This window comes from Panulirus ornatus, chromosome 6 (assembly GCF_036320965.1).
Source record: "Panulirus ornatus isolate Po-2019 chromosome 6, ASM3632096v1, whole genome shotgun sequence".
Taxonomy (NCBI): Eukaryota; Metazoa; Arthropoda; class Malacostraca; order Decapoda; family Palinuridae; genus Panulirus; species Panulirus ornatus.
This window is the reverse complement of record NC_092229.1, coordinates 19,600,446-19,626,350: the sequence shown is the minus strand read 5'-3', so window position 1 is coordinate 19,626,350 and position 25,905 is coordinate 19,600,446. Positions and strand designations below refer to the sequence as shown.

Below are 25,905 nucleotides of genomic sequence, written 5' to 3'. Positions count from 1 at the left end.
CAAGTATGAAGTCGGTTGGGGATGAGAGAGCTTGGGAAGTGAGTCAGTTGCTGTTCGCTGATGATACAGCACTGGTGGCTGATTCATGTGAGAAACTGCAGAAGCTGGTGACTGAGTTTGGTAAAGTGTGTGAAAGAAGAAAGTTAAGAGTAAATGTGAATAAGAGCAAGGTTATTAGGTACAGTAGGGTTGAGGGTCAAGTCAATTGGGAGGTGAGTTTGAATGGAGAAAAACTGGAGGAAGTGAAGTGTTTTAGATATCTGGGAGTGGATCTGGCAGCGGATGGAACCATGGAAGCGGAAGTGGATCATAGGGTGGGGGAGGGGGCGAAAATTCTGGGGGCCTTGAAGAATGTGTGGAAGTCGAGAACATTATCTCGGAGAGCAAAAATGGGTATGTTTGAAGGAATAGTGGTTCCAACAATGTTGTATGGTTGCGAGGCGTGGGCTATGGCTAGAGTGGTGCGCAGGAGGATGGATGTGATGGAAATGAGATGTTTGAGGACAATGCGTGGTGTGAGGTGGTTTGATCGAGTAAGTAACGTAAGGGTAAGAGAGATGTGTGGAAATAAAAAGAGCGTGGTTGAGAGAGCAGAAGAGGGTGTTTTGAAATGGTTTGGGCACATGGAGAGAATGAATGAGGAAAGATTGACCAAGAGGATATATGTGTCGGAGGTGGAGGGAACGAGGAGAAGAGGGAGACCAAATTGGAGGTGGAAAGATGGAGTGAAGAAGATTTTGTGTGATCGGGGCCTGAACATGCAGGAGGGTGAGAGGAGGGCAAGGAATAGAGTGAGTTGGAGCGATGTGGTATACCGGGGTTGACTTGCTGTCGGTGGATTGAATCAGGGCGTGTGGAGCGTTTGGGGTAAACCATGGAAAGCTGTGTAGGTATGTATATTTGCGTGTGTGGACGTATGTATATACATGTGTATGGGGGTGGGTTGGGCCATTTCTTTCGTCTGTTTCCTTGCGCTACCTTGCAAACGCGGGAGACAGCGACAAAGCAATATATATATATATATATATATATATATATATATATATATATATATATATATATATATATATATATATATGGAAAGGATCACAATTTTCCGCGTGATCAAGATATTCCCATGAGTCCACTCATTCTCTCCATGTGACCAAACCATTTCAAAACACCCTCTTCTGCTCTCTCAACCACACCCTTTTCATTACCACAAATCTCTCTTATTCTTTTATTACTTATTCTATCAAACCACTTCACACCACATATTGTCCTCAAACATATCATTTCCAGCACATCCATCCTCCTCCGCACAACTTTATCTACAGCCCACGCCTCGCAACCATATAACATTGTTGGAACTACTATTCCTTCAAACATACCCATTTTTGCTTTCCAAGATAACGTTCTCGACTTTCACACATTTTTCAACGCCCCAGACCTTTCGCCCCTTCCCCCACCTTATGATTCACTTAAGCTTCCATGGTTCCATCCGCTGCTAAATCCACTCCCAGATATCTAAAACACTTCACCTCCTCCAGTTTTTTTTCCATCCAAACACACTTCTCTATATTCCTATGAGTCCACGGGGAAAATGAAACTTGATAAGTTCCTAAGTGCACTTTCGTGTAATAATCACATCATCATTGGAGACACAAGAGATAATTACAGCAGTTGTTTTGCAACGAAGATATGCAGCTAGGACCCCATTTGGTAAACATGCGATTGTCTAAGACAGACAACGAGCGTATCATAAACTTATGTGGATAAGAAGGTGAATTGTTTACAAATTTTATCAACAATAAAGTTGTCCAATTTGTATAGACCTTCACTAATATTGAGATTATAATTCTTTGTGTACTTGATAATGGAAGATTCAATGATATTTCCCGTGATACTGGAGTTAGAGTTGATAACTGAGATGGCATTACTCCAGTCAGTACAATGATCATAGTTTTTAACGTGATTAAAAAAGGCATTTGATTCTTGTCCCGTTCTTATACTATATCTATGTTGCTTACGTCTAAGAGAAAGATCCTTCCCAGTCTGCCTAACATAAATCTTACCACAAGTTCTACATGGCACTTTATAGATGCACCCAGGAGAATTTTCTGGTGAGTTCCTGATTAAGATATCATTTGTCTTAGTTAAAGTACCCTAGATCCTTCATTGATAAATCCCTTAAGTTAGCAAAGAAATCATTTTATAGAACTGAGCTCCAACTTCCCACCGACACCAAGAATCTTTTAGTTCTCCCTTTTAATAATAATTTTACTTCACTTCTCATATTGCTTAAATCCTTTAATGTAAATGTTGCCTTCAGCAACAATAAAACTATAAAGAATACCTTAATCAGGAACTCTCCAGAAAATTCTGCTGGGTGCATCAATAAAATGCCATGTAGAAATTGTGATAAGTTCTATGTTGGGCAGACTGGTAAGGATCTTTTTGTTAGACTTGAGGAACATAGATATAGTATATGAACGAGACAAGAATCAAATGCCTTGTTTAATCACGTAAAAAACTATGATTATTGTATTGACTGGAGTAATGCCATCTCATTTATTAACCCTAACTCCAGTACCACGAGAAATATCATTGAATCTTCTATTACTGAATACACAAAGAAGTATAATCTTGATATTAGTGAAGGTCTATACAAGTTGGATAACTTTATTGTTGATAAGATTTGTAAATGATTCACCTTCTTGTCCACATTATAAGTTTATGATACGCTAGTTGTCTGTCTTGGACAATCGCATGTTTACCAAATGCCGTCCAAGCTACATCTCTTCGTTGTATATCAACTGACTGTTATATTTATCTCTTGTGTCTCCACTGATGATGTGATTATTACACGAAAGTGCACTTGGGAACTTATCGTGTTTTATTTTCCCCGTGGATTCATAGGAGTATACTTGATAACGCGCAAAACTGTGATCCTTTAGAATATATATATATATATATATATATATATATATATATATATATATATATATATATATATATATATATATAATGTTTTGGACAATCACATGTTTACCAAATGGCGTCTTAGCTTCGTCTCTTTGATGTATATCAACTGACTTATATTTCTCTCTTGTGTCTCCCCTGATGATGTGATTATTACACGAAAGTGCACTTTGGAACTTTTCGTGTTTCATTTTTTGTTTCATTATATATATATATATATATATATATATATATATATATATATATATATATATATATATATAGGTATTCCCTTACAATATTAGCTTTGACCCTCACGCTTTTCCATTACGGTTCCGAACGTTTTGGACTCCAGCACGGCTACGGCCATCATTACACACCTTTAGCAAGGCTCCAACCATCATGCACTCAAGCACGGCTTCGACCATCAAGCACTCCTCTAGCACGGCTTCGCCTATCATGCACTCCAGCACGGCTCCGGCCACTATGCAATCCTTCTGCACTGCTTCGACGAAAAAGCATTCCTCCAGTACGGGCCTGACCCTCGTGCATCTCTCCAGTAGGAGTTCGGCCATCATGCAATCCTCTAGCATGGCTCTGACCCCATGAGAACAGCTTTAGCACGGATCCAGACATCATGCACTCCCCCAGCACGGCCCCACCATCATCCGATCTTCTAGCACGGCTCTAACCATCATACTCTTCCTCAGTGCGGCTCAAACCATCATGCACTCCTTCAGCTTGTCCCCGACCATCATCCGCTCACATCCTCCGAGTTTCCCTTCTAAATGCACGTTTGAACATTTCCCTGAACATTGTTTATTAACATTTTTCTACAGTGTTTCCTGTCTCTGCAGTTATGAAGGAAGAATGAAGGAATGGTTTGGCAACCTTGGGTGATGCTATTTAACTGTCAATGACTTGGTTTTATGGCAGAAAATGATGGGGACTCCACTTCAAGAACAGCAACATGAAGTTAACCTGCGACTAACGGAATGCTGCAAGAATGCTACTATGAATGACGACAACCCTAGTGATGAGTCATGTGATCCCTGGTATAACATGCACACCATCGGCAAGCCACGGTGAATGGCCGGCCAGCTGCTTTATACTACAGTGGTGTCGTGTCGCCTGTTACGTTCGATAGCTGCACGTGCAGGCAGTGTCTGGTAACATCTTTATTTAGTACAATCTCAATCATGTTATGCCAAAAAATACAAGCTACAACTTGATTATATAATCAAATAAAGTTAAAGACTAAAATAAGATTTCCTTGTCTACAAATACAATTTCGTTGGAGATTCCTCACAATATGGATCACGTCATAACAAAATATACAAGATCCAATCAGTTCTCAATATAATTTTGTATTCAGGTTTACGCATATTTGCAGAAAACTTTGAGTTTAATGTATCATAATAATTCTTTGTTAAGACGTTTCTGCAATGCGGAAACGAATTCCGAGTAAATATTTTTCAATGCTTCATAATTCCTTTGAAACACCATTATTCACATTATGCTTCTGTGTTGAGTAAGGCTCACTGCCACTGTTAATTCTCTTGATATATTGAATACTGAAAGAAAAGACAGTTTGTAATTAAGCTTTCCATGATTAATAACTTTGTGTGTAGTTCATACTTTGAAATAAGCGCCCACCTCCTGTTGGCGCATAGTTGAAAATATCGCCAACAGATGGCGACAGTATCATGGCTCACGTGTGGGCCCGAGCCACACGAACCCTTTTGGTGTCTGCTACGCGAGCAGTCGTCACGATTTCGTCTCCTAAACGATTCAAGCTTTCTCCAACCATTCCAGGAACCATCAGAGAAATGGCTTACACCATTACCGAAAAGGGCTGCCCTAATGTTTCGGACTACAGAGTATACCTTAGTGAGTATTCGCTTATTTTCTGCACGAGTGTTATCACCAGAATTCTGATTACCGGCCAGCCAGTATCTTGTCAATAGGTTAGGCGTTTCCGTTCTAAGACATGACGTTGATGTAGCACGTGTAAGATGGTTTATAAGATTATTGGTAGATTTCCTATATATGTGTTGATGATAAAGAATAAGCCTGTCAGTTGAAATTTACGGGTATCATACGGTGGACACCGGGTAGGTGGGCGTCTTGTCAGCATTTATATTGATTAATCGTATTTCTTCACATGATCTGGTTAGTCTTTAGTATAGTTTTGTCATTTCATGTATTGTCATGTTGAACAAAGCATTGAAACACCTCTAGCCCAAGTTGAGTCGGAAATATACTGAGTTGGACAGATGGAAATTAGAATTTAAATGGACGAATCACAGCATCCTGCTGTTCACATTGGAAGATTAGTGAAGGTCAACGATGTTAGCTTGCTTGACTAGTGACTTGGCCTTATTCAGTACTTTCTAAACGGGATTAACAGAATTATGAGAAATAAAGATCGGTGATTTGATTATTAATATGACGTGACCCCTATATTAAGGATGAATCGGCAAGTTAACCCTCCACCCCTTTTTTTTTGACATAATGGTTTAGTGGTTCAGTAGTTAAGTGTTGAGGCGATTGAGGCATATGAGGGAACTCTAAGAGCTATGAACTGTATGATGATAAATGTATTATTAGAAAGGCTTCGATCTGAAATATAGTGTGGAAAATACAAAAAAATATATATTTAGTTAAGGGACCATGTACATATTCTCAGTGATCAAACAAGAATTGATTTGAAAGTTGAAGGTTTGGTATGTTACCACGTTTGGTGGCGGGTTTTGAGACATTGTTAGTTTTATTTTTCCAAGATTTACGTAGTGCAGAGTTAGGAGGTATTTGTTGCAAGTACTTGGACAATCGAACAAGAGAGTTTTGAGATATTTAATGAAGAGCTTTAGAGTACTGTTGACTGCTGAGGTACGTCTAGCGAAAGGACTAGGGTTGATTGAAACTTTCCAGAATGAGAGACCATTTGAAAATATTGTGGGTACAAGTAAAGTTTTGCTCCACATGTATATTACCTTTGGATGCTAAATGATTTTATTTTGATGTGGTAGTGTACTCTTTTTTGATTAGAACAAGAGTAGCCCAGAAGAGAATGCAATCTAAAAATACTGAGAAAGTCATTGATCAAACAACGGACTGTAAAACATTATTTAGAAATTATCAGTTGTTGCTCTCTCTCTCTCTCTCTCTCTCTCTCTCTCTCTCTCTCTCTCTCTCTCTCTCTCTCTCTAAAGGGTGGATATGGGAAAATGTTATTTAATGTATAAGGTGAAGAGTTTGTAAAAAATCAACGAACCTATGTAAACCTAATATAGCATCCTTTAGCAGCTACGATTTGCTCGAGAAATATGCCAACATCAATGTAGATTGCTGCAGAGACCTTTGGGAATGGCTGTTTGTGCGTGCGAATGTATCTTTACACTTGAGCAGTTGCCACGATATTGTCATGGATGTTTGGTATAATGTGAGTAGAACACACACACACACACACACACACATATATATATATATATATATATATATATATATATATATATATATATATATATATATATATATATTTATATATATATATATATATGTATATTATATTTATATTTTTATTTTACTTTGTCGCTGTCTCCCTCGTTAGTGAGGTAGCGCAAGAAAACAGACGAAACAATGGCCCCCCCCCAACATACACGTCCACACACGCACATATACATGCCTATACATTTCAACGTATACATATATATACATAGACAGACATATACATATGTACACATGTACGTAATTCATACTTGCCTTTATTAATTCCCGTCGCCACCCCGCCACACATGATATGAAAACCCCCTCCCCCCACACGCGCGCGAGGTAGCGCCAGGAAAAAGACGACAAAGACCACATTCGTTCACACTCAGTCTCTAGCTGTCATGTATAATGCACCGAAACTACAGCTCCCTTTTCATATCCAGGCCCCACAAAACTTTCCATGGTTTACCCCACACGCTTCACATGCCCTGGTTCGATCCATTGACAGTACGTCGACCCCGGTATACCACATCGTTCCAGTTTACTCTATTACTTGCACGCCTTTCACCCTCCTGTATGTTCAGGCCCCGATCGCTCAAAATCTTTTTCACTCCATCCTTCCACCTCCAATTTGGTCTCCCACTTTTCATTCCCTCCACCTCTGACACATATATCCTCTTTGTCAGTTTTTTTCTCGCTCATTCTCTCCATGTGCCCAAACCATTTCAAAATACCCTCTTCTGCTCTCTCAACCACCCTCTTTTTATTTCCACACATCTCTCTTACCCTTACATTACTTACTCGATCAAAGCACCTCACACCACATATTGTCCTCAGACATCTCATTTCCAACACATCCATCCCTCCTCTGCACAGTATATACATACACGTCCACACACGCAAATATACATACCCATACATCTCAATGTACACATATATATACACACACAGACACATACATATATACACATGCACACAATTCACACTGTCTGCCTTTATTCATTCCCATCGCCCCCTCGCCACACATGGAATAACATCCCCCTCCCCCCTCATGTGTGCGAGGTAGCGCTCGGAAAAGACAACAAAGGTCCCATTCGTTCACACTCAGTCTCTAGCTGTCATGCAATAATGCCCGAAACCACAGCTCCTTTTCCACATCCAGGCCCCACAAAACTTTCCATGGTTTACCCCAGACGCTTCACATGCCCTGATTCAATCCATTGACAGCACGTCGACCCCGGTATACCACATCGATCCAATTCACTCTATTCCTTGCCCGCCTTTCACCCTCCTGCATGTTCAGGCCCCGATCACTCAAAATGTTTTTCACTCCATCTTTCCACCTCCAATTAGGTCTCCCACTTCTCGTTCCCTCCACCTCCGACACATATATCCTCTTGGTCAATCTTTCCTCACTCATTCTCTCCATGTGCCCAAACCATTTCAAAACACCCTCTTCTGCTCTCTCAACCACGCTCTTTTTATTTCCACACATCTCTCTTACCCTTACGTTACTTACTCGATCAAACCACCTCACACCACATATTGTCCTCAAACATCTCATTTCCAGCACATCCACCCTCCTGCGCACAACTCTATCCATAGCCCACGCCTCGCAACCAAACAACATTGTTGGAACCACTATTCTTTCAAACATACCCATTTTTGCTTTCGGAGATAATGTTCTCGACTTCCACACATTCTTCAAGGCTCCCAGGATTTTCGCCCCCTCCCCCACCCTATGATTCACTTCCGCTTCCATGGTTCCATCCGCTGCTAGATCCACTCCCGGATATCTAAAACACTTTACTTCCTCCAGTTTTTCTCCATTCAAACTTACCTCCCAATTGACTTGACCCTCAACCCTACTGTACCTAATAACCTTGCTCTTATTCACGTTTACTCTTAACTTTCTTCTTTCACACACTTTACCATTATGGAAATTAGTCCCTCGTTGTCATAACTTCCCTGTTGCCATATTCCATATTGGGTAATGATATATGCTCCATATCACGCTCCACCATTCGTATTCTATTATTCAAACATTACTACACAAAAACATTGTCAAACAAAATCCCTCTGTATCCAAAACTAATAGCGACATAGAACAAGGGCTACACCTGGTGTGTGGCAGAACGGCAGGGGGATGGACCTGGTGTGTTGGTCAGGAAGGTGATTACAAATTGTTAGGTGCTGGACCTGGTGTGTGGGTCAGGATTGTGACAGGGATGGGCATGTGCTGTACTTAGAGTGTGGGTTATGACAGTGGAGGGGGATGAAGGATGGGGGGGAGTTGACTCGGTGTGTAGGTCATTACGGCAGAGGGGGTTGGGGTAAGTGTGCACGTGGTGTTAGAGGGATGGGATTTTCTAGACTAGGTTTTTTGCTAATTTGATAAGTGTCTTGTTAATTACTTTTATGATTTGATTTTGTATGATTATTTATTTTGCGTGAAGGGAGTTCTACAGTTGAAGGGCCCCATTTCTCGTTAGTACAGTGAAAGACAAAAGTCTGCTCCTTGGGTTTGGTGAAAAATTTCGTGAAAGGCAAGCATTTCGAAGCGCGATTCCTCGCATGATACGAACATTTAGCATTTGAGCAGTGCTTCTACATACACACGTCACTGAATATTTTGAGGAAAAGGTAAAAAATTCAGAGATTTGCTTTTTCCCTAAATTTTCCCATACATGAAAATTTGAAGTTGACCTAGACAGGTTTTATTTTATAGTATGACTAGATTTAGTACAAATATATGGCACCGGCCACATGATTATTCTACCGAATATCTCAACCACAAAACATTTGAAGCTTCCTTGTAGTCATGTTGCCAATTGTCAAACTGTAGTCGAAACAAACTTTTCATTATGTTTGGTTCGATGCAAATAATCATTGGACAAATCGAGAACAGACTTTTGTCTTTCACTGTACCTCAGCCAGTATTCACATACTGACTAGCTCCGAGAGGAGTTTAATGTTCTGGTATTGGCTTTGGGTCAACTGCCGAGTCTGAGAATCGAACCCGGCGGACACATGCGTAATCTTGTTCAGCGATACTAACCTCTACGCCACGGAAACCCATGTGTGGGTCTTGAATATTTTGGGAGATATGGAAAATTGTTTAGCGTGGAAGCTCCCTGGCACTATAATATACAGTTTACAAACACTTTAAGTTGATCCACAAAGGATATGCTCATGCTGTATGTTCAAAGAAAGTGACTAGTCCCATTCTGGAAGTTGGCGTCCATAGTTAAATGTTTGGAGACCATCATTCGAGACAGAGTGTGTGTCAGTTAGAGGATCAGAAGAAGCATGGTTTTTCGATGCATTCATATACGGATATATGTTTTACGATAGAATAGATAATTATTATGAAAGTAATGCAATCAACGTCATTTATATGGATTTTCAGAGAACAGTTGATAGTATTTATCAAAAATTGCTAATATTGTCATATGATAAGGATGTTGTAGTTTAGTGGCCAGAAAACTAACAAAGTAGACGAAAACAAAAAGTGGCGATTAACTGTTGCCTGAGACTGGTTAGTCCGGGAGTTCACTAGAAAAAGACAAAGGTTTGGTAGTATGAACTCTTGAACCGCATAACATTGTTAGTTCAGTTAAGGCATAGAAACAGTAAAATGAACAAAATTTTAGGATTCATGAGCACAGTGCTCAATTTCATGTCACTTTACAATTTAGGGATGTATGCCCGCCAGGAATAATGTGTTCACTTTTGGTCACCCTATTTAAAAAGACTGACGATAGATGATAGCGGCACATTACCACGATGATTCCTGGTCTTGAGGAAACCCCTGTGTAAGCCATCCAGACGATGTTCACTCATTTAACGAGGAAAAATGAATATTTAGTACAGGTATTCAAAATGATCAAAAGCTTCGTCATCGTCAGTTTTGATGTGAGAAGCTGTATAAGGTTTTATCCATAGTAACGGATATATATATATATATATATATATATATATATATATATATATATATATATATATATATATATATATATATATATATATATATTTATATATATATATATATATATATATATATATATATATATATATAGGAAAGGATCACAATTATGCGCGTGATCAAGATATTCTTATGAGTCCACGGGAAAAATGAAACGGTAAGTTCCCAAGTGCACTTTCGTGTAATAATCACATCATCAGGGGAGACCAGAGACGAAGCTAGGACGCCATTTGGTAAATAAATGGCGTCCTAGCTTCGTCTCTTCGATGTATATCAACTGACTGTTATATATCTCTCTTGTGTCTCCCCTGATGATGTGATTATTACACGAAAGTGCACTTGTGAACTTATCGTGTTTCATTTTCCCCGTGGACTCATAGGAATATATATATATATATATATATATATATATATATATATATATATATATATATATATATATATATCTTTCTTTTCTTTCAAACTATTCGCCATTTCCCGCATTAGCGAGGTAGCGTTAAGAACAGAGGCCTGGGCCTTTGAGGGAATACCCTCACCTGGCCCAATTCTCTGTTCCTTCTTTTGGAAAATTAAAAAAAAATGAGAGGGGAGGATTTCCAGCCCCCGCTCCCTCCCCTTTTAGTCGCCTTCTACGACACGCAGGGAATACGTGGGAAGTATTCTTTCTCCCCTATCCCCAGGGATATATATATATATATATATATATATATATATATATATATATATATATATATATATATATATATATATGATATATATATATGATATATATATAATATATATATATATATATATATATATATATATATATATATATATATATATATATATATATATATATATTTTTTTTTTTTTTTTTTTGGCTTTGTCGCTGTCTCCCGCGTTTGCGAGGTAGCGCAAGGAAACAGACGAAAGAAATGGCCCAACCCACCCCCATACACATGTATATACATACACGTCCACACACGCAAATATACATACCTACACAGCTTTCCATGGTTTACCCCAGACGCTTCACATGCCCTGATTCAATCCACTGACGGCACGTCAACCCCGGTATACCACATCGATCCAGTTCACTCTATTCCTTGCCCTCCTTTCACCCTCCTGCATGTTCAGGCCCCGATCACACAGAATCTTTTTCACTCCTTCTTTCCACCTCCAATTTGGTCTCCCACTTCTCGTTCCCTCCACCTCCGACACATATATCCTCTTGGTCAATCTTTCCTCACTCATTCTCTCCATGTGCCCAAACCATTTCAAAACACCCTCTTCTGCTCTCTCAACCACGCTCTTTTTATTTCCACACATCTCTCTTACCCTTACGTTACTTACTCGATCAAACCACCTCACACCACACATTGTCCTCAAACATCTCATTTCCAGCACATCCATCCTCCTGCGCACAACTCTATCCATATCCCACGCCTCGCAACCATACAACATTGTTGGAACCACTATTCCTTCAAACATACCCATTTTTGCTTTCCGAGATAATGTTCTCGACTTCCACACATTCTTCAAGGCTCCCAGGATTTTCGCCCCCTCCCCCACCCTATGATTCACATCCGTTTCCATGGTTCCATCCGCTGCCAGATCCACTCCCAGATATCTAAAACACTTTACTTCCTCCAGTTTTTCTCCATTCAAACTTACCTCCCAATTGACTTGACCCTCAACCCTACTGTACCTAATAACCTTGCTCTTATTCACATTTACTCTTAACTTTCTTCTTATATATATATATATATATATATATATATATATATATATATATATATATATATATATATATTTTTTTTTTTTTTTTTTTTTCAAACTATTCGCCATTTCCCGCATTAGCGAGGTAGCGTTAAGAACAGAGGACTGGGCCTTTGAGGGAATACCCTCACCTGGCCCAATTCTCTGTTCCTTCTTTTGGAAAATTGAAAAAAAAAAAAAAAAAAAACGAGAGGGGAGGATTTCCAGCCCCCCCGCTCCCTCCCCTTTTAGTGCCTTCTACGACACGCAGGGAATACGTGGGAAGTATTCTTAATCCCCTATCCCCAGGGATAATATATATATATATATATATATATATATATATATATTTTTTTTTTTTCATACTATTCGCCATTTCCCGCGATAGCGAGGTAGCGTTAAGAACAGAGGACTGGGCCTTTGAGGGAATATCCTCACCTGGCCCCCTTCTCTGTTCCTTCTTTTGGAAAAAAAAAAAAAAAAAAAAAAAAAAAAAAAAAAAAAAAACACGAGAGGGGAGGATTTCCAGCCCCCCGCTCCCTTCCCTTTTAGTCGCCTTCTACGACACGCAGGGAATACGTGGGAAGTATTCTTTCTCCCCTATCCCCAGGGATAATATATATATATATATATATATATATATATATATATATATATATATATACTCCTGGATCAATTTCTTTGAACAAGTCCTAGTAGTCCTAGGCTGCGTTTCTCCCAGTAGTAGGGAAATATATATTCCTTTTGGGTGAGACGTTCTTTGACGAGACTGTACTTTCGCGGTATATCATCGTGCGGCCAAAGTCTGGGAAAACCCACTAATTGATACAAATTTGTGGATAAATATTTTACTGTACTTTGAATATGGTAAAATAATTTTTTTGCAAGAGGAATTTTGATATATAAGGGGACATCAGCATTGTTTAAAAAACAGGATAAAGAGTGGAAATATAGACGAATGCCTTCAAACCTACAGATGACATAATTCGCGCTTCCCATGTTAAAGCTTTGGCATTTCTACTCGAAAAATCTTTTCTGCTCTCTCCACTCAAAGCTTTGTTTCTGAAACATGACAAGGTCTTCCCCGTAACACCCTTAACGATTTGGTCCAGCAAGGTTATTAGGTACAGTAGGGTTGAGGGTCAAGTCAATTGGGAGGTGAGTTTGAATGGAGAAAAACTGGAGGAAGTGAAGTGTTTTAGATATCTGAGAGTGGATCTGGCAGCGGATGGAACCATGGAAGCGGAAGTGGATCATAGGGTGGGGGAGGGGGCGAAAATCCTGGGAGCCTTGAAGAATGTGTGGAAGTCGAGAACATTATCTCGGAAAGCAAAATTGGGTATGTTTGAAGGAATAGTGGTTCCAACAATGTTGTATGGTTGCGAGGCGTGGGCTATGGATAGAGTTGTGCGCAGGAGGATGGATGTGCTGGAAATGAGATGTTTGAGGACAATGTGTGGTGTGAGGTGGTTTGATCGAGTAAGTAACGTAAGGGTAAGAGAGATGTGTGGAAATAAAAAGAGCGTGGTTGAGAGAGCAGAAGAGGGTGTTTTGAAATGGTTTGGGCACATGGAGAGAATGAGTGAGGAAAGATTGACCAAGAGGATATATGTGTCGGAGGTGGAGGGAACGAGGAGAAGAGGGAGACCAAATTGGAGGTGGAAAGATGGAGTGAAAAAGATTTTGTGTGATCGGGGCCTGAACATGCAGGAGGGTGAAAGGAGGGCAAGGAAATGAGTGAATTGGAGCGATGTGGTATACCGGGGTTGATGTGCTGTCAGTGGATTGAATCAGGGCATGTGAAGCGTCTGGGGTAAACCATGGAAAGCTGTGTAGGTATGTATATTTGCGTGTGTGGACGTATGTATATACATGTGTATGGGGGTGGGTTGGGCCATTTCTTTCGTCTGTTTCCTTGCGCTACCTCGCAAACGCGGGAGACAGAAAAAAAAAAAAATTGAAAAAATGTTAGTCTGACAAGGTCTGTATCCCTATGCCATCACAAACTGCTAGAAAGGACCGAATGGTTTCTTTTTTTTCGTAGCCCTTTGCATTATGATCCTGCTTATGCTGTGTGTTTACTCAATACATGTCCCCCTCAGCCATCTCTTTAACCTACCACATTAAAGTAACATAACTTTATACCCTAAATTTTGATTCGTACCCGTAATTTCTTGCCCACAGTAAAGCTTTAATCACGCACATTGCAGGACTTTTGTACCCAACTTTACCTTCTGTCAGTTTGCAATAACCAGTTGACCTGAGTTGTTTAATATTGGCCCACCTTGACTTTATGTATTTAATGGAAGCTTGCTTTTGTTTCAAAACTTAAACAATTCTCTATCATTACTTACGTACTTAAGTTTTCGAACACTGTGTTGCGTTGGGTATTAACAAAGTTTTGAGAGCTTTAACTTCAAATATTACAGTGTTCAGGATGGAATTCATCGTACACGTCTGTATGGCCGTCAAAACGCACATCTTCAGCTTTAGTACAGTTAGTGACATTAGTCTTGTCACGTGATTTGACTCGTACTGCGTCACATTACTTGTTTGTTCGACCTTCGGCTTACGTCTTAAGAGATGGAGCTATTTCACAGCATTGGACGCTTGTTCACATACACTTCCCAGACGTCGCTATCCGATAGCGAGCCTCTGATGCAGCATTTGGCTCGCAATAGTGTTTTCATAAAATCGGTTGTCATAGCAAGGTTTAGGCTGAGCCAACTTGCATATGTAGAAGTTCATATGGTGTAAGTGATTCTTCATTTGTGATGAGTTCCGCTGTATATTTATCAAATATGACAAAATTCATGATTTTTGTTGATCATATGTACGTCAGTCTTATGTATAAACGTCGACTCTGATGTGCGTATTAACAACTACTTCACCTCACCTTTCAATGTCATTTTTATTCTTATTGTGTTAGCTCGTCTTTAGTGGTGGCCCCAAACGGCGACTTCATGCCTGCCTCCTGATAAAGGTCCTACACTTCAGCATCCAGTCACTAACTTGAATTTTGAAAAAATTTGACCAGACTTAGTTTGTTTATGTCGTTGATCGCAGTCCAAGCTTGCGGATGCTGAACTGCACACCTATTCCCTGGCCAGTTAATTATCAACTTTACCAATCTTTGTGTTTTCTCTCTACCTTCATGAAGTTACTCCTTAAGTATCATCATGAAGTTGATTCTCACATTTCAGCAATGGGTAAATACTTAGATGTTAGATGTTGATCACTAGCAGTGGTAAGCTATGATAGATATTGATCAGAGGTGGTGCAATGACGGCATATAACACACGCACCTACGTTCATGTACACAATCACCTAGGATCACTAATTGTAGACTCCGTCTCGTATTGAAAACTGAAGAAAAAATCTAATTTATTCCTTAACAAAGTTTGAAGCTGGAACGTGACACATTTCAGGGAACGCCGGGGTTCCAGCTGTTTAGGTTCGAATCGTAGTCGTGACAGTCGATCCACAGTCAACCTTGCTGTTCTTCCTCACCTAACATCTCCCACCTTTGTTACATTAGGAAAATAGTTTGTTTTAATTTTTTGTTGAGTATTTGACGATCTTGCACTAGATATTAAGGAGCTAAGCATAAATGAAACTTATAAACAGGTATGTGTGTGTTGTATCGATGAGAGAATCTTAACCATGTTCACAGCCAAATAGGAAGCTGTGTATCACTTAGGAAAGGTTATGCATGGCTATTCGAAGAGAATATATATATATAAAATAAAGAATATTTTTCTCCAGGCCACCAAATTCTGTTCCCAGTATATTCTTAGAAGGAATTGGAAACCGTGTGCCACGTTCGGAACAATTGTTAGGCCTGACAGGACAAACCCTCGTTCCTTTATAATGACGTCATAAATCTGCTCATTCACACAAGGTTTATACATGTAGTGAATATGTATAATGGCCTTAGAGTTATCTTAAACTCACGAAGAAGGTATAGGATTTTGCGACTGGTACTTTTAACATGACCCATGCGTCCTGCATTGATGAGCCTGGGAGTCGATAGGCTACTGACATTTGAAGGCTAAGATATATATGCAGTCAAGGTTCGATGTATTTCATAGAAAATGGAATTTAGTTTGGACCAAAAAAGTTCCTAGTTCCTTTGCCGTAAGTGTACCGTGTTATGGAACCCATGGAGAAACAATGAAGTGTACAAGTTTAACAGCGTGTTGAAAAGTTTTTACCAAGTATACAAGTCACTCTAAGTCTTACGGTTACACCGAGCCAGGTGTCCGTTGTCAGAAAGTATTGCGAGGACAGCCTTTGGTCAGTGAATTGTGCACACAAAGTCGCATGCAGTGAGAATGCAGAAAGTTGATACAGGGACTGGAATTGCATCCATAAACTTTATTGCTTACTTTATCTGTATTGTATTCTTGGTTTTATGTAGCTTTTAGAATTTACCGGTATTTTGTGAAACTCGTGACTTGTTGACATGAACTAGTAAAGATATAGAAAACGAATAATTAAATCCTTATTTGCCACACATGCAATTGTTTACTGTTGCACGAGTATCTTAATTTTCGTCACAGGTTGATTCCATGCGAGTTGATAATAGCTGAACAGTATTTTAATTTTCAACACAAAGGTTAATTATGTGTATGTTTTAATTCTGATACTTGGGAAATTGAGTCGTGACGAGAACAGCTTTATTACACATACGTATATGTACTGTACTTGTTAATTGAATCTTGAATATTCATTTATATTTAGTGTCTTGAAGAACCCATGGAACTTGCCAATTTTGGTAATAGTATACAGCAAAGTGTTTACATACACTTGCCTCCTATCTCAGGTACAGCGTGTTCGTATCAAGCTTGTGAAGCTTATTGTGATTGGGCAACTTTCTCCGGCTGATCATATAGCGTGTTTGAGGGTCTTATCATGAGCCACTTTTCCTGCGCCATGTATAACGACACGGAAATACCAGTGTGATGGATAACATTTAGACTGGTTTTTAGGTGGAAGGTATCAAGATGGGTTGAGACAAGGCGCCATCTGATCCCAATGTGCTGCCAACCTAGAGAAACATTGTTTTTTATCGTTCTATTTTTGTGGTTAATAGTATCTTTATTGTATATTTCCCAATCAATATATTATTTGTAACAACTTTATTTTGTTTACCTTGCAAGATAATATAGAAAGTGAATATACTTTCATCATTCTTTCCCCCCCCTCCCCCTTCCCCAAGGTAGTGCTCGTATTGGACCGAAGTTAACATTTATGATCCTCATACCGTCTTGGCACAGTGTTCTTCTTCATTATGCTAGCATGATTGTATGCTGGATCGTTATTGTGGAAAATTTTGATGAAAATAGAACCCTCATGCCATATGCCGGTTAATAGAAAACGGGATATGTTTTGAGCGGACTCCCAGTGTTCTATAGCAGGTGTACGTGGTGGCAGCCGTTCCTGTAACTGAGGCTTCTTTGAAAAGTTATGGATCACTTGCTTATCAGGATGAGCTGCCTGATCATCCACTTGACCACCTCCAGAACATCTCACAGGCGTATCTTATCTATCTTGTGGGTTTAACTGCGATATCTTTGAAGATTACCATGCCGCACGCCAGAAATCACGTAGATGAACACTCGAGGAGAGATCTCGTTGTCTGGCTCCTGGTGGTGCTATCAAGGGTTTGGACTTTAGTTATAAGTTGTCATTACTCGCATACAGATGCTTTACCAACGCGAGAATGATGGTGGATGTGTTCATCTGTTAAGAATTGTCAAATCAAAAAGTATTTATTGTAGGTAATTAGCGTCCGACGTGGCTTTATTAACCTAAGCATTCTGTCATGTACTCGTGGAAGAGGACCATCTCCTGGATTGGGAGGCGCCAGAATGATATGTTTCATACGTGTTTGCTGTTTACCGCACGAGCGAGATAACGTTGGAAACAGAATTGAGCTTTAGAGGAGGAAAAATCCTCGCTTAGTTCCTTCCTCTGCTAATTCACATGGAAAGTATTGAAGGACGAGAGGATTCGAGGCCCCCCGCCCCCAACCACCACCACCTAGTCGCCCTCTACAACACGCAAGACAGGGTGGGATCCTTCCTTCCCCATCCCCAGGGATAAATGAACCTCCATGTTCCTGGCTCATACAAATTTCTGTGGTGTATTTCCTGCTAGATTACATTAATTTTGAAACGTTTTAAGCTTTTTTTTTCACTTTGCGTTTACTCAGGTTGAATTTCAGCCATTTATACGACAAACTACAGAACATGTATAAATTCTCATTCTATATTTTTTTCCCTGTGATCTTAGCCAAAACTGCTAACATATTCAGGTATGCATCCAGACTCTGATAAGTCATTTGCAGATATCGCGAAGAACAACGAGCATAACCCTATTTCGGGAAGGCTCCTATGCTATCAGTCTTTAGTTCCCTTCCTTTAAAATCCTTTTCTATCCGTTGAATGAGTCTACCCAATACGCATATCTGAAAATCCTTCTGTACCACTCTCCCAGGTGGTGGTACATTGTCAAACGGCTGACAGTCTGTGAATGAACAGTCATGTCAGACGGAGCTAATTCTTTCATAGAAATCTAAGATGTGTTACACAACCTTCTTCCCCTGATCCTACGTTGTCTCTGTTAGCGTCTCCTTTGCAACGCAACAATCCATCCATTGCTTTCTGATCATCTTTCCAGTGATAATGGTCTGTAATGATTCTCATCATATTCTTCGTATGTACTAGTGCTCTCTTGGCAACATAACTTCCTCCAGGGAGGATCATGTTGAACAGTACTTCAAGGGGAACTTCTTTGCCTCCTTTAGAAAGACTTCATAAGGACCATGTGGCTTCTTTGGGTCATGACGCTTTTGTAATCGTCTTTAAAATGTTCTCTGCTTTCCAAGTTCTCTTCCCGTCCCATCGCTAGTGTTGGCGCTATAGTTTCCTCTATTTTTAATATATTTATTTTAGCTTATTCAGTTCGTCGCATAGTTACACGCCATATCTACAGGTCTTCCCAATGAATCCCTCAGCCTGAATAGCATTCTTTTGACAGTTGCTCCGGATGGATTGACGAAGAATTTGTTTTTCCCCCGTCTTGTCTACAATATCGTTTCGATGTGTGTCTGCTCAACTTCATTTAACTTCCTATACTCATTCGTTGCTCTTGTATACCTTCCTAGTATTGGCTAGCTACTCTGTCGCCTATGATTCCGCACTACAACCCTACGCTCTTCCACGTTGTGACAATAATCTAATCTTGTTTTCTAACCCTCCCTCCAGCTTTGTGATTGTTGATGAATGATCGAATTCCATCATTTTTTATTTCGCAAAACCTTCCAGGACAGTGATCTGTATACAGAGTGTAGAGGTCGAATTTAAAGAATATGTTCAGATCTTTGTAGTTTCTACAGATATGTCAGCTCTTTTAGCATAGTTTCCTCTCTGACATTTGTATACCCTCAAGCCACGTTGACTCAAGGATTACACGATCACTTATTATCCACTTGATGCATCATAGGATATAATTAGCTCCCATGTTACAAAGAGATCTAGTAAGGACGGTGCGTCAGGCCCTGTGATGGTGGTGTTCTCAGTAACGTTCTTGCCCAGGAGGAAGTTTTCATGTATATGCACAAAGAATTTGTCTCCATGACTCCTTATGTCTAGGAGAGTGTGATATCTCCCACTCTCTCTGTAACTTAGATCCCTCATTGTTAGAACTATATCGTCCAGTGCATGTGTCGAAGCTTCCTTCACCATCATGATTATTGTTGAGTTCTGCTTCATCTAAAGTTCCTGGAGGATTGTAAATATTCAAGTTTCAACACCATTATGCATATCTTTCCTGCTATTATTCTTCCTGTTTTGTATTGTGTGTGTGTGTGTGTGTGTAATTTAGAAGATGGCATGAGCGTATGTCCTTGCACTCGCTCACGGTTACTTATGATGACGATTGCAGAAATCTAAGGATATTCGATTTGTTACCACATTGTGATCGGATCGTTTCCGATTCCTCTTAAATTAAGAAAAACAAACCTTATCGTTGCCAGGTGTCAGTATCATTGTTTACAATTCAGGCCGATGTGCTCATGTTAAAGCCTCATGAAGACTAAGAGCCACTGGTAGATGACTTAACGTTGACCAGAATCATCGTGAGGTTGTGAGGGGTAGCTTGTGAGGGAGCTGTGAGAGGAGCTGCTAATCAGGTTTCACTTCTCAACGTTTCGACTGTCGTCTTCCTCAGGAGGTATATCCTGAAGAACACAAATGTTGAAACATTTAGAGTTTAATCCTGATTAACAGCTCGTGTCTCGTTGTCACCTTACCATGTATATGTCACAATGGACAATGTTTATTTGTCAAAGGTGGCCTCTTAGACAGCAGCCGTCCTACCGGAGCACATACCACCACCGCCATTTTAAGTAACTTCAAATCTATTTTTTTTTTTTTTTTGTAGATAATAATCGTCAATAGTCGATGATTATTGAAATGACTAGAAACTTTACATTTTTGATAATTTTTAAGTACTTCCAGAAACGTGTCAATCGTTATGATTTGGTATATTTCATGAACGTAATCGATAATTAATTTGTAATCATAGAACATAGTTATAGATATTTTACGTCAGAATGTATTATCGATTTCAAATAATTTTCATTAATTTTCTCCATGCGTGTCGAAGCTTCCTTCATCATGATTATAGAGTCTGGAACCGTTGCCGTAACAGAACGTAGCCATATTATGTACATATTTGATTGATTGAAAACACATTTTGCACCAAAGGGTTGCAAGATATTATAATCTCAGGTTGGACGACCTCCAGTAAAAAAGTAATATTTCCGGTTTGTAACAAGTCTGCGGTCGAGTTGCTGAAAATAGAATAATTTCAAGAAAGCAATGAAAGGTTGAAGCTGTTAGGAGGCATCGTTCCCTCCCGATGATAACCTCTTTGCTGGTGAGGATTGATTGCCATATTTATAAGCATAGAGGCCATTATTGATGAGCCGGCTGGCCCAGCAGGGTAGGGTGGGATCGGCTGGGCAGTGATGGGATACGGTCAAGGCCAGAAGGCAGACGGGTGGGTCAGCCACACTGATGAACCACATCCATCAGGTAGTTGCAATTCCTCATCCCTGGTGAAGCTTTGGTCAGTGAGTGTGCCATGTGGGGTGATTGTGAGTGTTAAGATGTGTGGAGCACTGCTGGGGAGGGAGATGGCAGTGGGACAGTGTTGGGGAAAGTATAGAGGTGTTGAGGGTTATCAAGTACTTGCTGAGGGTGTAGAGCAACGTTGGACACAGTGGTGAACTGTTAGGTATAATGTGGTACAGCTGGGCATAGATAGTGTAGTACAGTTGAGCTTAGTGTGTACTGTTGAGCAGATTGGGGTACTGTGTGGCACAGTTGGGTACTGTTGGGCACGCTGGGGTACTTTTGGGCACTAGCGTTCTGTTGGGCACAATTGGGTATTCTTGGGCACTGGTGTACTTTTGGGCAGAGTGAAGGACTGTGTGAGCGCAATTGGGTATAGTTTGCCACAGTAGGGGACACAAAGTACTGTTGGAGTTCAATCTGGGTACATTTGAGAAAAGTTGGTACGAGAATGTAAATGCACATCTGAGAAAAGTTGGTACGAGAATGTAAATGCACATCTGCAGAAGTAATAGAACGTGAAATTTTTAGGGAAAGGTGTGCGTAGAAAGCTTCCAGCATCGGTAGGCTTTAGTTCAATTAGATGAACAGTTAGGTACAAAAGCACCGGCCTTTGATGTCACAAGTTTTCGCAAAGAGAAAAAATGTCAATTTTTGTTGTATTAAAATGGAGCCATGTACTTTTTTTTTTTTTTTTTTTTTTTGGTACGGGAGAGAGAGTGCTATAGCGGTTAGCGTTCCTATGACGCGTTCACGGGCCGCTCAGGGTCGGGCGCATAGGTTCGAAACCTAGTTCCGGCATTCGTCCACCGTCAATCCAGCTGTTCATCCACCCCTAGGGGTTGGTCGATAAAATAGGTGCCTGGCTTAGGCTAGGATATATATATATATATATATATATATATATATATATATATATATATATATATATATATATATATATATATATATATATGTATATATATATATATCGTTAATGGGATGGCCTTCATTAGGGCCTCAGTTACCCGTGCCGTTTCAGCTAACAAAAAAGTACCTGTGATCAGGGAGAAGGATTCTCAAGTACAATAGAATACCTGTTGAGGAGTGGAGTGTTGCTGGCCGCTGTCATGTGCCGCTACCCTCAGTGTAGTATGCAGAAGTGGAGTGCTTTTCCAGTGGATCGCTTTACGTCCAGTGGCATCGTGAGTGGCTGGTCACGTGGATGGAGACCATCCACTGTCACCCGCAGTTCTACCGCAAGAACGACGTGAGCACCATGTTTTATTTTGTACACGCATCAGGAATACATGCATTCTCCATGGATGATGTACGCGCGTCAGAAATACATTCTTCATGGATAATGTACGCCCGTCAGAAATGCATTCTCCATGGATAATGTACGCCCTTGGGGAGTAAATTCCTGGGATGTTTTTCAGCGTGAAGAATACTTCCTATGTCTTATGATGGTTTTAGTGTTGCTGTCGGTTCTCATGAGATATGATACTTTGCAAAACTGCAGCGAGCATTTTTTCCTTTACTCTTAGTAAATGAAATATCTGCCGTATATCGAAGTATCTTTGTAAGTCAAGGGTTGGTGTGAGGACAAGAGCAAAGGAAGGAGTAGCACTACTGAAGCAGAAGTTGTGGGAGTATGTGATAGAGTGTAAGAAAGTAAACTCTAAATTGATGTGGGTAAAACTTAAAGTGGATGGAGAGAGAAAGGTGATTATTGGTGCCTATGCACCTGGTCATGAGAAGAAAGATCATGATAAGCAAGTGTTTGGGAGCAGCTGAGTGAGTGTGTTAGCAGCTTTGATGCGCGAGACCGGGTTATAGTGATGGGTGATTTGAATGCAAAGGGGAGTAATGTGGTAGTTGAGGGTATAATTGGTGTATATGGGGTGTTTAGTGTTGTAAATGGAAATGGTGAAGAGCTTGTAGATTTGTGTGCTGAAAAAGGACTGTTGATTGGGAATACCTGGTTTAAAAAGAGAGATATACATAAGTATACGTATGAAAGTAGGAGATATTGCCAGAGAGCATTACTGGATTACGTGTTAATTGATAGGCGTGTGAAAAAGAGACTTTTGGATTTTAATGTGTTGAGAGGGGCAACTGGAGGGATGTCTGATCATTATCTTGTGGAGGCGAAGGTGAAGATTTGTAGAGGTTTTCATAAAAGAAGAGAGAATGTTGGGGTGAAGAGAGTGGTGAGAGTAAGTGAGCTTGGAAAGGAGACCTGTGTGAAGTACCAGGAGAAACTGAGTGCAGAATGGCAAAGGGTGAGAGCAAATGACGTAAGGGGAGTGGGGGAGGAATGGGGTGTATTTAGGGAAGCAGTGATGGCATGCGCAAATGATGCTTGTGGCATGAGAAACGTAAGAGGTGGGCAGATTACAAAGGGTAGTGAGTGGTGAGATGAAGTAAGATTGTTCGTGAAAGAAGAGAGAGGCGTTTCGACGATTTTTTTTCAGGGAAGTAGTGCAAATGACTGTGAGATGTATAAAAAAAAAAAAAAAAGAGGCAGGAGGTCAAGAGAAAGGTGCAAGAGTTGAAAAAGAGGGCTATGAGAGTTGGGGTGAGAGAGTATCATTAGATTTTAGGGAGAATAAAAAGATGTTTTGGAAGGAGGTAGATAAAGTGTGCAAGACAAGAGAACAAATGGGAACACCGGGGAAGGGGGCAAATTGGGAGGTAATAACAAGTAGTGGTGAAGTGAGGAGATGGAGTGAGTATTTTGAAGGTTTGTTAAATGTGTTTGATGATAGAGTGGCAGATATAGGGTGTTTTGGTTGAGTTGGTGTGCGAAGTGAGAGGGTCAGGGAGAATGGTTTGGTAAATAGAGAAGAGGTAGTGAAAGCTTTACGGAAGATGAAAGCCGGCAAGACAGCGGGTTTGGATGGCATTGCAATGGAATTCACTAAAAAAGGGGTGTCTGTGTTGTTGATTGGTTGGTAAGGATATTCAGTGTATGTATTGTTCATGGTGAAGTGCCTGAGGATTGGCAGAATACATGCATAGTGTCATTGTACAAAGGCAAAGGGGATAAAGGTGAATGTTCAAATTGCAGAGGTATAATTTTGTTGAGTATTCCTGGGAGATTATATGACAGGGCATTGATTGAGAGGGTCAAAGCATGTACAGAGCATCAGATTGGGGAAGAGCAGTGTGCTTTCAGAGGTGGTAGAGGATGTGTAGATCAGGTGTTTGCTTTGAAGAATGTATGTGAGAAATACTTAGGAAAACAGATGGATTTATGTGTAGCATTTATGGATCTGGAGAAGGCATATGGTAGGGTTGATAGAGAAGCTTTATAGAAGGTATTAAGAGTATATGGTGTGGGAGGTACGTTGCTAGAAGCAGTGAAAAGTTTTATCGAGGATGTAAGGCATGAATACGAGTAGGAAGAGAGGAAAGTGATTGGTTCCCAGTGAACGTCGGTTTGCGGCAGGGGAGCGTAATGTCTCCATGGTTGTTTAATTTGTTTATGGAGGGGGTGGTTAGGGAGGTGAATGCAAGAGTTTTGGAGAGAGGGGCAAGTATGGAGTCTGTTGTGGATGAGAGGGCTTGGGAAGTGAGTCAGTTGTTGTTCGCTGATGATACAGAACTGGTGGCTGATTCAGGTGAGAAACTGCAGAAGTTGGTGACTGAGTTTGGTAAAGTGTGTGAATGAAGAAAGCTGAGAGTAAATGCGCATAAGAGCAAGGTTATTAGGCTCAGTAGGGTTGAGGGACAATTTAATTGGGAGGTAAGTTTAAATGGAGAAAAACTGGAGGAAGGAAGTGTTTTAGATATCTGGGAGTGGATTTGGCAGCGGATGGAACCATGGAAGCGTAAGTGAGTCACACGGTGGGGGAGGGGGCGAAAGTTCTGGGAGCGTTGGAGGATGTGTTGAAGGCGAGAACGTTATCTCGGAGAGCAAAAGTGGGTATGTTTGAAGGAATAGTGGTTCCAATAATGTTACATGGTTCCGAGGCATGGGCTATAGATAGGGTTGTGCGGAGGAGGGTGGATGTGCTGGAAACGAGATGTTTGAGGACAAAATATGTGGTGTGAGGTGGTTCGATCGAGTAAGTGATGAAAGGGTAAGAGAGATGTGTGGTGGCAAAAAGAGTATGGTTGAGAGAGCAGAAGAGGGTGTATTGAAATGGTTTGGTCACATGGAGAAACTGAGTGAGGAAAGATTGACAAAGAGGATATATGTGTCCGAGGTAGAGGGAACGAAGAGAAGCAAGAGACCAAATTGGAGGAGGAGGGATGAAGTGAAAAAGATTTTGAACGATCGGGGCCTAAACATACAGGAGGGTGAAAGGCGTGCAAGGAATTGATGTGCTGTCAGTGGATTGAATCAGGGCATGTGAAGCGTGTGGGGCAAACCATGGAAAGTTTTGTGGGGCCTGGATGTGGAAAGGAGCTGTGGTTTCAGTGCATTACACATGACACCTAGAGGCTCAGTGTGAACGAATGTGGCATATGTATGTACAAGTTGAAATGTATAGGTATATATATGTGCGTGTGTAGGCGTTTATGTATATGCATACATGTGTATGTGGGTGGTTTGGGCCATTCTTTCGTCTGTTTCCTTGCGCTACCTTGCTAACGCGGGAGACGGCGATTAAGTAT

At 40.4% G+C, this 25,905-nt stretch overlaps 1 protein-coding gene across 3 annotated transcripts in view; it reads left to right on the top strand.

Annotated features, from left to right (window-relative positions):
- The first annotated feature begins 4,630 nt into the window (after positions 1–4,630).
- Nurf-38 (Inorganic pyrophosphatase Nurf-38) overlaps positions 4,631–25,905 on the top strand; it is a 149,869-nt gene continuing 128,594 nt past the window's right edge. Inside the window, exon 1 of one of the 3 annotated variants that reach the window (XM_071662696.1) lies at positions 4,631–4,830. In XM_071662696.1, the coding sequence (XP_071518797.1) occupies positions 4,647–4,830 (184 nt within the window). In that variant the 5' untranslated portion in view covers positions 4,631–4,646. The remainder of the gene's footprint in view (positions 4,831–25,905) is intronic. The other 2 variants (XM_071662697.1, XM_071662698.1) reach the window with 2 other exon arrangements.